This window comes from Microcaecilia unicolor, chromosome 11 (assembly GCF_901765095.1).
Source record: "Microcaecilia unicolor chromosome 11, aMicUni1.1, whole genome shotgun sequence".
NCBI lineage: Eukaryota > Metazoa > Chordata > Amphibia > Gymnophiona > Siphonopidae > Microcaecilia > Microcaecilia unicolor.
Window position 1 is genome coordinate 174,115,433 of NC_044041.1, and position 15,615 is coordinate 174,131,047.

At 46.1% G+C, this 15,615-nt stretch overlaps 1 protein-coding gene across 1 annotated transcript in view; it reads right to left on the bottom strand.

The window, feature by feature from the left end:
* Nucleotides 1-12,705, bottom strand: part of LOC115480723 (olfactomedin-4-like) — a 33,695-nt gene extending 20,990 nt beyond the window's left edge. The window contains exons 1-2 of the mRNA XM_030219588.1: nucleotides 12,598-12,705; nucleotides 6,161-6,313 (exon numbers count right to left, since the gene is read on the bottom strand). Of these exons, the coding sequence (XP_030075448.1) occupies nucleotides 6,161-6,313; nucleotides 12,598-12,663 (219 nt within the window). The 5' untranslated portion in view covers nucleotides 12,664-12,705. The remainder of the gene's footprint in view (nucleotides 1-6,160; nucleotides 6,314-12,597) is intronic.
* Nucleotides 12,706-15,615: the final 2,910 nt, after the last annotated feature.

The window sequence follows — 15,615 nt, forward strand, 5'->3', positions numbered from 1 at the left end:
GGCCTTACTCCCTACGAGATGATGTATGCTAGGCCACCACCACTACCCTCCTTTCCCGACTCCTTGCAGATACAGGGTGAGAGTTCCTTAGTGAAACAGATGAGAGCCTTACACCAGGTAGTGCAAGACATCCAGCAGTACACTGAAAGAGTAGCTCCCTTGGTCCTCACCAATCCTACGCACAGGTTCAGGGTGGGAGACGAGGTCTGGGTAAAAGAGTGGGATGAATCTGACTGCCTAAAGCCAAAATGGAAGGGGCCCTCCCTTGTTCTCCTAACGACCTCCACCGCTGTTAAAATTGCAGGAAGCCCAGTGTGGATACATTGGACCCGATTGAAGCCTGCTGCTCCCACTAGCAGCTCCCTGAAGCGTTGGACTGCGCACCAACATCCTGACGCTCCATTACGGCTGACTCTAAGAAAGACGTGACCACCAGATTCATGCCTGCCCAGCAACAGGAACTCAGTTTCTGGACCCACTGCGTTTTTGGCTCTCTCTTTATCGCAGCCATAATCGTGGGCCTTATCATCTTCTTGCTGCAAAGGCTCGGATACCTTCCACCGCATATATGATGCTGAGCCTACTACTCCTCCTTTGCTCAGTCCCGAGCTATTACCCCTTGAGCCAGAACTGTACTGAATGTTTGCGCCTCGTGCGCCACCGTATAGAGGGAGGATATCACCTAGTCACTACCCTCATTCACCAGACGCAGCCCCCGGAAGGCGATTGCCAGTTTCTCCCGACTTGTGCCCTCATCACTCCGAATGGCCTCCAACAGTTCCACAGATGCCTCCAAGGAAATCTCACTATCTGCCACAGCCCTACCAAACCAAGATACTACAATGTCACCCTCAGCGTAGGACTCCCTGCGTATGTGGCCGGACCTCCGGGAGTCGAGGGAGATGGCATTCTGTATTACATTAATTCTACTCGTATCCTTGTCGGTGGCATCCAAACTGTAGCAACCCTCACCTTCGACGTCTGTGCCGCCATGGACAAGCACCCTTGGTCTCGCAAGTGTGGTAGCCAGAGTTGGCGAGAGGCATACGTTAAGGACCACAAGTATGTCTGCCCCTTCAGTCCAGACATGAGATGCTGCTCCCCGTGGGTGTGGCTCCCATGCGCCGGCGACACTCGAGCCTCGGGCTGGGACCGAGTATGTGCTTATACGGGAGGAGGATATGCCGGATGCGCCGGCCTGGGCGAATTTCGTCGAGGTTCTGGTAACTATGTGTCCCTAGACTGGCCCATCCGAGGACACGACATGCCCTGGAGAGGAACGTGGGGCCTCGGCATTGACGGCGGAGGAATGGATCCGTTGACATATATTACCATATATCAGAGTCTCGAAACGAAGCCTCCTACGCACTACCAGACTACTGTTGTCGGCTACCAAGACGTATTTGATGAAATTGCTCGTGCTGAGCAGACCGAAACTAAATTCCCCATTTCCCCAGAAGCCCGAAATATGTTCCTCAATTTGGCTGAAAACATCGCCCTCTCCCTCGGAATTGCCAACTGTTTCGTCTGTGGAGGCACCGACATGGGTGAACAATGGCCCTGGGAAGCGAGAGAGATTCGACAACACACATGGGATGCACTCAACACCACTAACATTACCTTTCCCCAACGGCCGAAGCCATACGAATGGGCCCTGAGAACAAATATCATAGGTACCCTCTGCGCTAGTCGAGCGCCATCGAAGCGTTACTCTGTACCAGTGGGAGACTCTGCTTGTACGGGGGTTCTTCAGTATAATGGCAGCCGGACGACCTGGTGGCAAACGGACAACCTGCCCGCCCAGGAGCCTATCTGGACAGAACCCACCTTGAACACGACATGGACATACGGAGGGAACGCCTCCCTCAAGTGGGTAGCCCCGGCGGGCTACTACTATATCTGCGGACGCAGGGCCTATGAACAACTCCCGACCCGCTGGTACGGTACCTGCCTCTTGGGCACGGTCCGACCTAGTTTTTTCCTTCTGCCCATACAAGTCGGCGAAACTTTGGGAATCCCCCTATACGTGGAAAAGGGGCCTGATAACCCTACCCGACGAAAACGGTCTTTCCCAATCATCAAGCCCAAAGTACAGATTGGAGACTGGAAGGACAACGAGTGGCCGCCTGAACGTATCATTCACTACTATGGACCGGCCACATGGGCTGAAGATGGTACATACGGGTACCGCACCCCTATCTACATGCTGAATCGCATTATTCGCCTACAGGCCGTACTCGAAATCCTCACTAACGATTCTGCCCTGGCCCTCAATATCCTAGCTCGACAGAACACTAAGCTCATTACCGCCGTCTACCAAAATCGCTTGGCTCTTGACTACCTCTTAGCCCAGGAGGGCGGGGTGTGTGGCAAGTTTAACCTCAGTAATTGCTGCTTACAGATTGATGACCAGAGCCATGTCATCAGGGAGATAACTGACCGGATGGTCAAACTAGCCCACGTCCCCGTCCAGACCTGGAACAGTGCCTGGGATTGGACTTCCTCCCTCACCAGCTGGCTCCCAACCTCCGGGAGCCTGCAAGGTCTCCTCGTTATGGGTGGCCTGTTCTTGCTGTCTTGCCTAATAATACCTTTGTCTCTCCCCTTAGTTTTCAGGTGTCTCCGCTCCACCATGGAAAGCATCGCTGACCGCCGTGCTGCTGCCCAACTTATGGCTCTCCAGATGTACTCCCCCATTCCCCAGTCTGATGAAGCTGACGATGAAGCACCTTGTGGCTGATATGCACTTTGAACCCCCTGAGTCACTCAATGGGCCATCACCCTTGTGCCAGCAAAAGACCGGCTACAAAGGGGGGGGGCTTCCACTAGGGGCCCTCCGTCTCAACCCCGGCGAAGCAACCAACGGCTGCGCAAGGGCTTAGGGCTCGCTTGTTGCCTCCCTCGCTAACTATCCTTGTCCTTTCTTTCCTTTTCAGGGTTCATGGAGGTGATACTCTCCACCAGAATGGATGTTCAAGTATCAAAAGGGGGGAATGAAGGAGTGGAACGCCGGTACTACCTGAATGCTACTGAGCAACAGGACAACCTCATGTTTTGTGCCTACTGATGGACTTTTACTTATGCACTCTACCTCTGCTTTTGGCTATTTGGCCACACCTTATTACTGCACTGGACATTTGTGCCTTATCCAGTTTTACTGTTTACTAACAAGACAAGTTTGCTGTTTACTAATGTACAGACAGAATGCAGGGCTATTAGATATATAGCTTGTAACAGTAGTTTGCAAGGCCTATACAAGACCAGCTTGCACGTAGCAACGCCATCTGAATAGGCGACCTTGGAGGGTGCTGACACCCCCCTGCATTCCTGAGCCGCACCTTATCTCCTGTGCTAGAAAGGAGCATTGTGTGTGTACAGAATAAGCTGCTAAGTTTCGTTTTTCTTGCCAGTATCATTTCAGTGTTATGACGTGTGTACGTACTGGGACTACAATTTTGTACTGTAAGAACTACAAATGTTTACTGCGCATGACAAGTATGACGTGTAAGGGGCCAAATGCGCAGGCCCAGTAGGGAAGTATAAATGTAAGCGTCAGATGATTTATGACACACAGTGTCCCGAGGCTACTCGGTGCTGTTCACTTGCTAGCAATAAAGTTGCCTTGTTTGGAACCAAAATTTGCCTTTCGTCTCCTGATTTCCCACCTGTTTCACTGGCACTCCTTGCGCATGCTCAGTTCCCCAGTTCAAAAGCACTGTTCCCTCTAAGCTGAGCAGGAGTCCTCCACCTACAGTCCTGTAAAGAGGTGGTGCTGTTCCATTTATCTCATTTTCAATAGTAAAGGACAAGCAAGCTCTGTAGGACTCCATGGAAACCTGCCTGTCCCCAGGGCCGCCGAGAAGGGTGGGCAGGGGGGACAAAATTCCCCAGGCCTCCAAGGGGGGCCCGGCGCCGGGGTCAGGCCGCCGGCGCTGCAGTCCCCGGTCTTACCTGCCTGCATCCTTGGCTCTGGGCCCCCTGCATTCGAAGCAGCAGTCCCAGATCTCCTCTCTTCTGGCCTTCCCTCCCTGTGTCCCGCCCTCGCGGAAACCGAAAGTTACATCAGACAAGAGCGGGACACAGGGAGGGAAGGCCAGAAGAGAGGAGATCTGCGACTGCCGCTTCGAATGCAGGGGGCCCGGAGCCGTGAAGGCAGGCAGGTGAGACTGGGGACTGCAGCAGCGGGGGGAGCGACAGAGGGCGGCAGCGGTAGGGGGAGCAACAGGGGGCGGCAGTGGTGAGGGGCTGGAGGCGGGGCACCCTTGCCCCGGGCCCGGCCTAGTCTCTCGGCGGCCATGCCTATCCCTAGTGATTGAAAACACAATATTGAAACACCATCCCCCACTGGTAGCAATGTACTTGGAGAACTCCCGCTCAGCTTAGAGGGAACAGCAGGGGCGTAGCTACGGGTGGGCCTGGGTGGGCCTAGGCCCACCCAAACTCAGCTAAGGCCCACCCAGTTTCTGTGACCGCCAATCAAAGCTGCAGTCACATCACATGCAGACGTACAAGGCAGCCTCCGGGAATCAGGCCAGGCGGCCAGCAAACAAGCAGCACAGCAGCAACTCTCCCGCGGCGCCTCCGAGTCCTATCTTTACTGGGAGTCTGTCCGTCGGCGTTGGGAGTCAGTCAGGCATTGGGGCGGGCCAACCGGGACCTGCTTCGACTGATGACGTGGCCGCAGCGCCGCGTAAGTGAGGATCCGCCATCCCTAGCTCGCGGTCAATTCTGTAGTGCAGCTCGTGATGATGCTGAATTGCCGATGCCTGCCCAGTGACCCCGCGGCCCACGTCAACCGGTCTCCCTCCGTGCTGTCATAGCTATTGAGCTCCAGGACTGCGAGGGCTGGTGAAAACCTGCTGCAAAGGGCAAAATCGGAGAGTTAAGCAGTGCTGGAGAAATCGGGTGCACTGTAGGAATCAACTTGGTGATCTTGTTGGGCCTCCTCTCCAGGCTGCACTTTGCACTAGGTGATCTTGGGCCTCATCGGGGGTGGTACTGGTAGACCTCTGCAGGGAAGCTCAAACCCAGGTAAAAGTTTATCATCAGACAACAAAGGTATAAAAAAGTATTTTATTTTATTAATTGGAATATGTCAGCTTTTGGAAATGTGCATCTGTGATATTTTGCCTGTAAATTTCAATTTTTCTGGTATTGCTGCATGCTGAGTCTGACTTCTTGAGTTAACTTTCCAGTTCAGTATTTTGCCTTCATATTTTTTTTATTTCTAGTTCCTTGTGTCATGTCTGTTGTGTCATGTGTTTTTCATGTGTGATCAAAGTGCAGTATTCTGCTAGCATGTAGTATTTGCAGCCCTTTTTGTTTTGCTTTTTTTTTTCACGAAGTAGTGTATTGGTGTTTTAGAGCCTAGTGTAATTACAGTTCTGCCTTTTCAAGCATAAGGTTGTAGCTCGTCCTGTCCTTGGAATTAGTGCTGTTATGGTTTAGTAAGGATATGAGTGTGTTTTTGCACAAGTTTGTGTATAGCATTTTACAGTGGAGAGATTGTGGGATAATGTAATTATATTAAAAAATATCAATTTTTCCATTAAGTATGTGTGTGGTTATACTGATGAAGGGCAGCTGTTGGGTATCAAGTGAATTCTAAGGCATTATTTTGTAGGATCCCAAGAGACACTACTCATAATTATATAGACAGTGTGTGCCCACCCATATTAGCTCTGGGCCCACCCAAAATCTCAGGTCTGGCTACGCCACTGGGGAACAGTGTGTGGAAGGAGTGCCAACATCAGCACACTGCCAGCTTCCTTACTGCTGAGACAGCACCGGTGGAGATTCGGACAGTGGAGCACTTTGGCTGGAGGGTCTTGGGCAGCCCCCCCCCCCCCCCCCAGCCATTCAAGGGTGCTGCAGTTTGGAGGTGAGCCCAGCTACACCACTGCTTTCTAGACCAGGAGCGGCAACCATGGTCCTCAAGGGCCTCAACCCAGTCGGGTTTTCAAGATTTCCACAATGAATATGCATAAAATTGATTTGAATGTGCTGCTTCCATTGTATGCAATCAGATCTCATGCATATTTATTGTGGAAATCATAAAAACCCGACTGGGTTGTGGCCCTCGAGGACCATGATTGCCCACCCCAGTCCTAAACTGATATCTCTGCAGAAATAAAATGATGGACTAGAGATATTTCTTTACCTTGGTGATTTCTTTCTGGACACTGATGCTCAAGTCACGAGATGTGATCTCCAGGGATTCCATCCTGTGCATTGGGAAGGTGTTATCGGGCAAAATCACAGTACACAGGCACTGGCCACCCTCATCCACCGATCCGGTGACATTCTGAACATCCTGGAAACAGTAGGAAGGAATGGTGGGTATAAAGTTATACTTAATGAAATATGATGTACTGTCTCAAAAATAATTAACTCAACAAATAGTAGACACCAGTTATGCACTTACTACCACTACTTCCACCTATCATTTCTATAGCGCTATAAGACGTATTCAGCACTTTACACTTGAACATGAAGAGACAGTCCCTGCTCCACAGAGCTTACAATCTAATTAGGACAGACAAACAGGACAAATAAGGGATAAGGGAATTACTAAGGCAGGAATGAGAAAACATGGGTACTGAACAAGTGAGTAAGGGTTAGGAGTTAAAAGCAGGATTAAAAAGGTGGGCTTTTAGTCTGGATTTGAAGACGGCCAGAGATGGAGCTTGACGTACCGGCTCAGGAAATCTATTCCAGGCATATGGTGCAGCAAGATAAAAGGAACGGAGTCTGGAGTTAGCAGTGGAGGAGAAGGGTGCAGATAAGAGAGATTTACCCAGTGAACGAAGTACCCGGGGAGGAATGTAGGGAGAGATGAGAGTGGAGAGGTACTGAGGAGCTGCAGAATGAATGCACTTGTAAGTCAGTAAGAGGATTTTGAACTGTATGCAGAAACAGATAAGGAGCCAATGAAGCAACTTGAGGAGAGGGCTAATATGAGCATAGCAACACTGGCTGAATATAAGCGCTATTCTAAAAGCCACGCCTAAAGTTAGGCATGTTTATAGAATAGGGCTTATGTATAGGAGTTGCACGTAAATTTTGGTTCGTCCATTTGCACCAACAAAAATGTGGTGCAAATGCCCCCCCCCCCTAAATTTACTCACACCATGACCCTCCCATTTTTGCGCCCCCTTTTCTGGGACATGTGTAAAATTTAGGCATGGATCACGCACCTAAATTTACATGCATACATGTTAAATGATTTCAATTAGTGCCAATAATTGCTTGTTAAAAAGCCAATTATTGGTGCTAATTGGTTCATTATTCAATTAAATTGCACACATAATCTGGGTATGCGCCCAAACTTTCATGCACAATTTTTAGCGCTTTTTATAGAATTAGGGGGATAACATATTTCTTCAGTTCTTAAAATGTTTTTTTTTTAAATTCTGAGACAATCATTCTGCACACGCAGTTTTGCGGATACAAAGGCTTTACATACATTCTATCCTGCACATTTTACATCTCAAATAGATTACTGTAATGCAGTCTATGCAGGGATTTCACAGGATAATCTCAAGCGTTTGCAGTCCTTGCAGAATGCGGCGGCATGATTTTGTGCAAGGCAAACGAAAGAGACCATGTTACCCCTTTGTTTTTGAAATTGCATTGTCTCCCAGTAAAGTTTCGGATTCAGTTTAAAATTCTTACTTTGACTTCTAAGGCTGTACCTAATGACACTCCCGATTAGTTAGCTACTTTTAACAGTACTCTATGTACCATCACATCTTTTACGCTCTCTTAGGGGCCCTTTTACCAAGCTGCTGGAAAAAGGGCCCTGTGTTGGTGGTGGGGGCCATTTTTCCCAAGCGCCAGGGCCCTTTTTATAGAAGTGGGTAAAAAAGCCCCAAGCACACATGGCCATGCAGGGCCCAGCGTTAGGGTCTGTCTCTCTCCTGCTCCTGTGTGTTAGGACCCCGGTGATTGCATTAACGTGATAACCTGGGTCCTCCTGGCACACAGGAGCAGCGAGAGTGGCAGACCGTGGGAGAAGAAGAGAAGATGCAGGAAGGTTAGGGGGCAGGGGCAGCGGCTGTCTGAGTGGGGGAGAGCAGAGGCAGCAGCGGCCCAAGTGGGTGTGCAGGGCAGGATGGCACAGTGGCGGTCCGAGTGGAGCAGTAGCAAATGGCCCTGCCTCAGACCCAGCTCTATTTCTTGGTGGCCCTGGCTTAACTACTGCCATACAAAGTGGTTCACATTTCATTAATAACACACAAACTTTAAAAGAAAGGAACTCCATTTATCTAAAAGGGTAGCCTAAAACATTCATACAGTGAGCAATTCTAAAGAAAGAGAAAAAAAAAACCTTAACTCTTGCAGAGCACCAGTGCATCCTGCTTAATATATTTTATCATCATTTTCCAAATCAATGTCATCTTAAGTAGAGAGGTGCGAAAGCCACGTTAGTCCACTCTTAAAGGTTATCAATAGAAATCAAACAAAATAAAACATGGAAAAGAAAATAAGATGATACCTTTTTTATTGGACATAACTTAATACATTTCTTGATTAGCTTTCGAAGGTTGCCCTTCTTCCTCAGATCGGAAATAAGCAAATGTGCTAGCTGACAGGTGTATATAAGTGAAAACATTCAAGCATTACTATGACAGTAAAATAGATACCATTGGAGATTCTACATGGAATGTTGCTACTATTGGAGATTCTACATGGAATGTTGCTATTCCACTAGCAACATTCCATGTAGAAGGCTGCGCAGGCTTCTGTTTCTGTGAGTCTGACGTCCTGCACGAAGCCTGCGCGGCCACATTGGTGATCTACAAGGGCCGACTTCTACATGGAATGTTGCTAGTGGAATAGCAACATTCCATGTAGAATCTATAGAAATCAAACAAAATAAAACAATGGAAAAGAAAATAAGATGATACCTTTTTTTATTGGACATAACTTAATACATTTCTTGATTAGCTTTCGAAGGTTGCCCTTCTTCCTCAGATCGGAAATAAGCAAATGTGCTAGCTGACAGTGTATATAAGTGAAAACATTCAAGCATTACTATGACAGTAAAATAGATACCATTGGAGATTCTACATGGAATGTTGCTACTATTGGAGATTCTACATGGAATGTTGCTATTCCACTAGCAACATTCCATGTAGAAGGCTGCGCAGGCTTCTGTTTCTGTGAGTCTGACGTCCTGCACGAAGCCTGCGCGGCCACATTGGTGATCTACAAGGGCTGACTTCTACATGGAATGTTGCTAGTGGAATAGCAACATTCCATGTAGAATCTATAGAAATCAAACAAAATAAAACAAGGAAAAGAAAATAAGATGATACCTTTTTTTATTGGACATAACTTAATACATTTCTTGATTAGCTTTCGAAGGTTGCCCTTCTTCCTCAGATCGGAAATAAGCAAATGTGCTAGCTGACAGTGTATATAAGTGAAAACATTCAAGCATTACTATGACAGTAAAATAGATACCATTGGAGATTCTACATGGAATGTTGCTACTATTGGAGATTCTACATGGAATGTTGCTATTCCACTAGCAACATTCCATGTAGAAGGCTGCGCAGGCTTCTGTTTCTGTGAGTCTGATGTCCTGCACGTACGTGCAGGACGTCAGACTCACAGAAGCAGAAGCCTGCGCGGCCACATTGGTGATCTACAAGAACTGTATTAAGTTATGTCCAATAAAAAAGGTATCATCTTATTTTCTTTTCCATGTTTTATTTTGTTTGATTTCTATTGATAACCAAATCAATGTCAAAAGAGCTTTTATCACACTTGATAAAATTATTCTGTTATCATGTAGAGATCTCAAACTTCTAGCTGGAGCATAGGAAAGGAGCATAGCATGTAAGTATCCCGGACATTGTCCATAATGGACCAAATTCTATATTTGACACTGAAAAAATCAGTGCTGATGGAAACTGCAGCTACAGGTATTCTATAAACCGTGCCTAAAGTTAGGCACGGTTTATAGAATCATGTAGCGCTGTCCATGTGCCTAAAAAGCAATGAAAAGCTGGTGTAAATACCCACGCCTAGCTTTAGATGTGGAACGGGTTATTCTATAATACTGCATGTTAATTTTAGGAATGCCCATGACCCGCCCATGCTCCTCCCATGGCCACATCCCCTTTTGAGATCCACACAGTAGAATTTACGCGGACAATTTAGGGCTAGATTCTCTATAGCATGCCTAAAACATCAGTGACGAAATGAAAAATTCCTAAGCGTATTTTATAAAGTAACCTTCATTTAGGCGTACTTTATAGAATGAGCCTAACTTTCTGCGTGGTTTATAGAATACACACCTGTCGACGTGAGTAAATTTAGTCACGGCCATTTATGCCACGTTTTACTTGGCGTAAATGTGGACACCTAAATTACACGTGGAGTGGGTGTATTCTATAACAACACGCACAGATTTCAGAAATGCCCTTGACCTGCCCATTCCACATCTGCAACTTAGAATTTAGGCGCATCATGTTATGGAATACGCTTAGACAATTGTGCACATAAATTCTAATTATTGCCAATTAGTGTTGATAATTGCTTCTTTATTGGCAATTATCAGCACTGATTGGCTTGTTAACTAATTAAGTTGCAAACGCAAATACAGAATATGACTGTATTTGCATGTGCAACTTAAGTCGCACTATATAGAATTTGAGGGATAGCGAGTAATGAGTGTAAATTCTAATTAGTGCCGATAATTACTTGTTAACATCCAATTATCAGCACTGATTAGCTTGTTAACCAATTCAGTTACGCACGCAAATCAGAATACTCCCTGATTTGTGCGTGCAACTGAAGTCGCACTATATAGAATTTGGGGGGAAATGCCTTATGGGCAAGAGTCAAAAGCTAACGATATAGGCAACCAGCACTTAACTGGTTAAATGCCAAAATTCAGCCTTAAGCTGTTGAGTTAATAGGACTGCTATCTATGCTGTCCTATTTGGCCAGTTAACTTAACCAGCTAAGTGTTGACTACGCCCCTGGACCACCCACTGAATAGCCAGTTTCAGCTTAGGCAGTTAGTAAAGTGCCACTAATATCGGCAGACAGCCCCTCTCCTGTCTAATTAAATCGCTTTGAATATTGACCCCACAGTGGGCCCACACGTTTATTTCCCGTCTTTTAATGGGAATGCATGTATATGCAAACAAATTTCCCTATTGGGTTCTGCATCAGCTCAGAGACATGCAGAGAATTTTAAAAACTACTTGTCTCAGCCAGGGCTTTTAAATGTTTTATTTTTGTTACATTTGTACTCTGCGCTTTCCCACTCATGGCAGGCTCAATGCGGCTTATATGGGGCAATGGAGGGTTAAGTGACTTGCCCAGAGTCACAAGGAGCTGCCTGTGCCTGAAGTGGGAATCGAACTCAGTTCCTCAGGACCAAAGTCCACCACCCTAACCACTAGGCCACTCCTCCACTCAAATGAGAGATTAAGGGGGGAATTAAGGGAATTAAGGGGAATTAAGGGGGAATTTGATAAGCAGCATTAGGACCTTTGCATGGGCAATAATTTGCTTTAACGGAATTAGTGCGTGCTAAATGCTAAGAAGCCCTCTTAGCATTAAGAGGCCCTTTTACTAAAGGTTTGCCATGCGGTAGTTCCGCCTCGAGCGTACGCCATTTTTGGAATAATGGAATACATTTTTGGAAATTACAGCATGGCGTTAACCCAGCGGTAAACAGACAATGCCATGCGCTGCACAGTTACTGCCGGGTTGCCATGGGAGCCCTTACCACCACCTCAATGAGTGATGGTAAGTGCTCACCCCCCCCCCCCCCCCCCCCCCCACTCGCATGGCCACACAGTAAGAATAATCTTCCCACATGGCCATGTCTTTTTTAGGGACTTTTTAACCGCTGTGGTAAAAAGGACCCTGGCACACAGCAAAACCGACCCCCCACCACTACCGCATGGCTCTTTTTTCCCACAGCTTGGTAAAAGGACCCCTTAGCGCGTGCTAATTCCCTTAACATGCATTAAAGCCTTAAAGCCCGCAAGAAGGCCCTAACGCTGCTTAATGAATTCCCCTCTATGGGAGTAAACTTTCTTAATCCCGCATTTTCTATTTCTGCCTCAAATGTTAATTTCCAAAGTTAATTGCTGGCTGTACACGTGAAGGTTGCAGAGTAGCACTTCCATGTATAAATGCCAGCACTGATATGTAGAAGCTGCTGCATGATATCACTCTACGTTTCCATGTATAACCTTTCAAAATCACTGCATATATTTGATGGCATCCTTGTAGTTTACAAAGATTCCACGTAGCAAAGCCATTAGAGGAATTGTGAATGCTCTGGCCTGGACGCTCCAATTGCTCTCTCAATGACCTTATGGCACCTAGCTATCCATCCACTCTCCTCTCAGTGACCTCATGGCACCTACCTATCCATCCATTCTCCTCTCTCTTTCCCCTGTTACCCGAATCCATTCCTTCCTCCCCTTTCCGCATTGCCTCCAAATTCTTTCCCCCTTGCATAAGTTGCCATCCCTCATGTCAGAGAGTCTGCACCTGCAAGATCCAGAAAGATCCAGAAAGATCTGATATGCTAACAGTGTGGTATAAGCAGCAGATACTCACAGAGGGGGCTGCAGTGCAGCAGCCAAGGGTCAGTGCCAGAATCAGGACAATCAGGATCTTCTCCATGACTTCCAAACTGTGGTACTGACCTGGGAGGTTCTGGTCTTTTTATTTTAAGGGCCGAAGTGAGGAGCAGGCTTCTTTTACCGGAATTCTCCACAAACTTGATGTAATCAGACCTTTTGAGAAATTCTTTACACAAGTTAAGAAATCCATTAGACAGCTGGAAAAAAAAAGGATGTTCTGCAAATCTATCTGAAAAGATGAAGTAAAACCACAAGTGCAATGTGAAATGACCTGCTTGTCTGCAGGTTTTCATTACCCCCACTTAATACCGTCCCAGCTTTCGTCCCACCCCACTGATATGGGCACATAGACAAACTGAGCTTCAGTGGGAGTTTCCGTACATTAGGGGATCTCAACCCATTCCTCAGGACACACTCAGGCAGTCAGAATTTCAGGATATCCACAATGAATATGCATAAGATAGATTTGCACACAGCAGTGCCGTAGCGAGGGCGGCTAACATCTGGGGCAGGTCGCCGCTGCGCACCCCCACCCCCTCGGCGCGCACCCCCACCCCCTCGGCGCGCACCCCCACCCCCTCGGCACGCATTCTTACTAGCATAGGAAAGCGGGGAGCGGGTGGGAGGGCTGATCCGCCCCGACTGCACGTCACTGGGAGCTGCGTTGGCTCTGCTGGTTCCCTGCTCTCTCTGCCCCGGAACAGGAAGTAACGTGTTCCGGGGCAGAGGGAGCAGGGACCCAGCGGAGCTGACACCCCTCCAGCGGCGTGCACCCGGGGTGGACCGCCCCACCGCCCCCCTTCCTACGCCACTGGCACACAGTGGAAATAAATTTGCATTGTGGATAGAAAGAGAATCCACATATGTGGAGAACTCAAACGGTCTCCTGGAGAAACTCAAACAGAGAGGAAAGTGGGAATGATTTTACACTGGGTGCCACTTAAACATTATAACCAAAAATTTCACTGTAGTCCCAACTAAATATAAGTCTTTCCAAACGTAATCAAGATACAACTGACATATTATAGCTATTTTGCCTGAATACATACATTCTTTACCCCTCGATGATATAGCAGGGTATCCTCACGTAGTATTCCCCATAATTATTTAAATGAGTAACATAGATCATTCAATTGGCAACTTAGTTTTATGTCCAGCTTTCACAATATATTGTTTTTAATTTCACATTACATCACAAGTATACATCTTCAATCCTTTCAAATTCCATTTTCCATTTTTTTTTCATTTACAAGTTTTTTTTACATCACTTCACATTTAGAGACTACAAGATCCAGAATAAAAGATTTTTATTTTTAAGAAATTGTTCATATTGAAAACCTTGGTGCCTGCCTTTTATATGTCTCCACAGGTCACTCACTCACATATTCCATTCACACAGTTTTTTCACACTTTCCACGCTACTTTTTGCACACATCATTCATTTCAGCTTCACATTCATTGCACTATTTATCTCTCAGCCACGCCTCGGGTATCTCTATACTAACAATTACTCATCCGCTCACCGTTCACTGTAGCTACGTCAGATATGCTAATAGATTACACGTCACAGTTTTTAACGCACATTTTTTAAAGATTACCGTATATTCCTGCATTTTTACTTTTCCCACCATGTCCCCTCGGTTGCTCACGTCATATTTTGTGTATAGAATTTATTTACAGTTTCAGCAGTTTCTATGTACGTCATCCTTACGTCACATCCCTCATTTTTCGCGCACTTTATCTTTCAAAAGCGGTCCCAGCCCATCAGCTGTTTTCAACATTGCTGACTACATTGCCTTACTCATGATCCAGCCATACTTTACATCAACGGTCTTTTTAAAGGTAAGTTTCAAATGAACTAAGCTTCATTCGCTCTGTCTTCTGTCACTTTTTATCTTACATATAAGTACATAAGTAATGCCATACTGGGAAAAGACCAAAGGTCCATCAAGCCCAGCATCCTGTCCCTGACAGCGGCCAATCCAGGTCAAGGGCACCTGGCAAGCTACCCAAACGTACAAACATTGTATACATGTTATTCCCGAAATTGTGGATTTTTCCCAAGTCCATTTAGTAGTGGTCTATGGACTTGTCCTTTAGGAAACCGTTCAACCCCTTTTTAAACTCTGCCAAGCTAACCGCCTGCACCACGTTCTCTGGCAACGAATTCCAGAGTTTAATAATGCGTTGGGTGAAGAAAGATTTTCTCCGATTTGTTTTAAATTTACTACACTATAGAGTCATCGTATGCCCCCTAGTCCTAGTATTTTTGGAAAGCGTGAACAGACGCTTCACATCCACCTGTTCCACTCCACTCATTATTTTATATACCTCTATCATGTCTCCCCTCAGCAGTCTCTTCTCCAAACTGAAAAGCCCTAGCCTCCTTAGTCTTTCTTCATAGGGAAGTCGTTCCATCCCCGCTATCATTTTTGTTGCCCTTTGCTGCACCTTTTCCAGTTCTACTATACCTTTCTTAAATGTCATTCACAATTTTACCTGAGCTGCCACATTGTATGTGTCATCCATTAATTTTTCTTTCACCACACATCACTACAATCTGACTTTAGTTGCCACATAGCACATCGCCGCACTGTCAGAGCATCCATCCTAAAGACTAAACAACAACAATATACACAATCTATACAAAACCAATCTCTTATCACATGACTGATTAAAATCGTTGAATTTAATGATCAAGTAAGACCACTTTAAACCATGGGCCGAATAGGACCTCTTTTTTTTTTTTTTATTCTTTATTTATAATTTTAAATTATTATACATTCAAGGATAAACCTTGTACAGAAATTCAGGTAGAAATCAAAAACTTATTATTCCAAAAAGTTCACATAGACTAGCTTTCGCTGAAAATTATTTAAAGAATGGAATAATTAAAGAAAATATACACATAAGATATTTACAACCTTTCTTAGACCCCAATTATAAACGGAAGGGGAGAAAAGAGTTAGAGAAGATTGAATACAAGCAATTT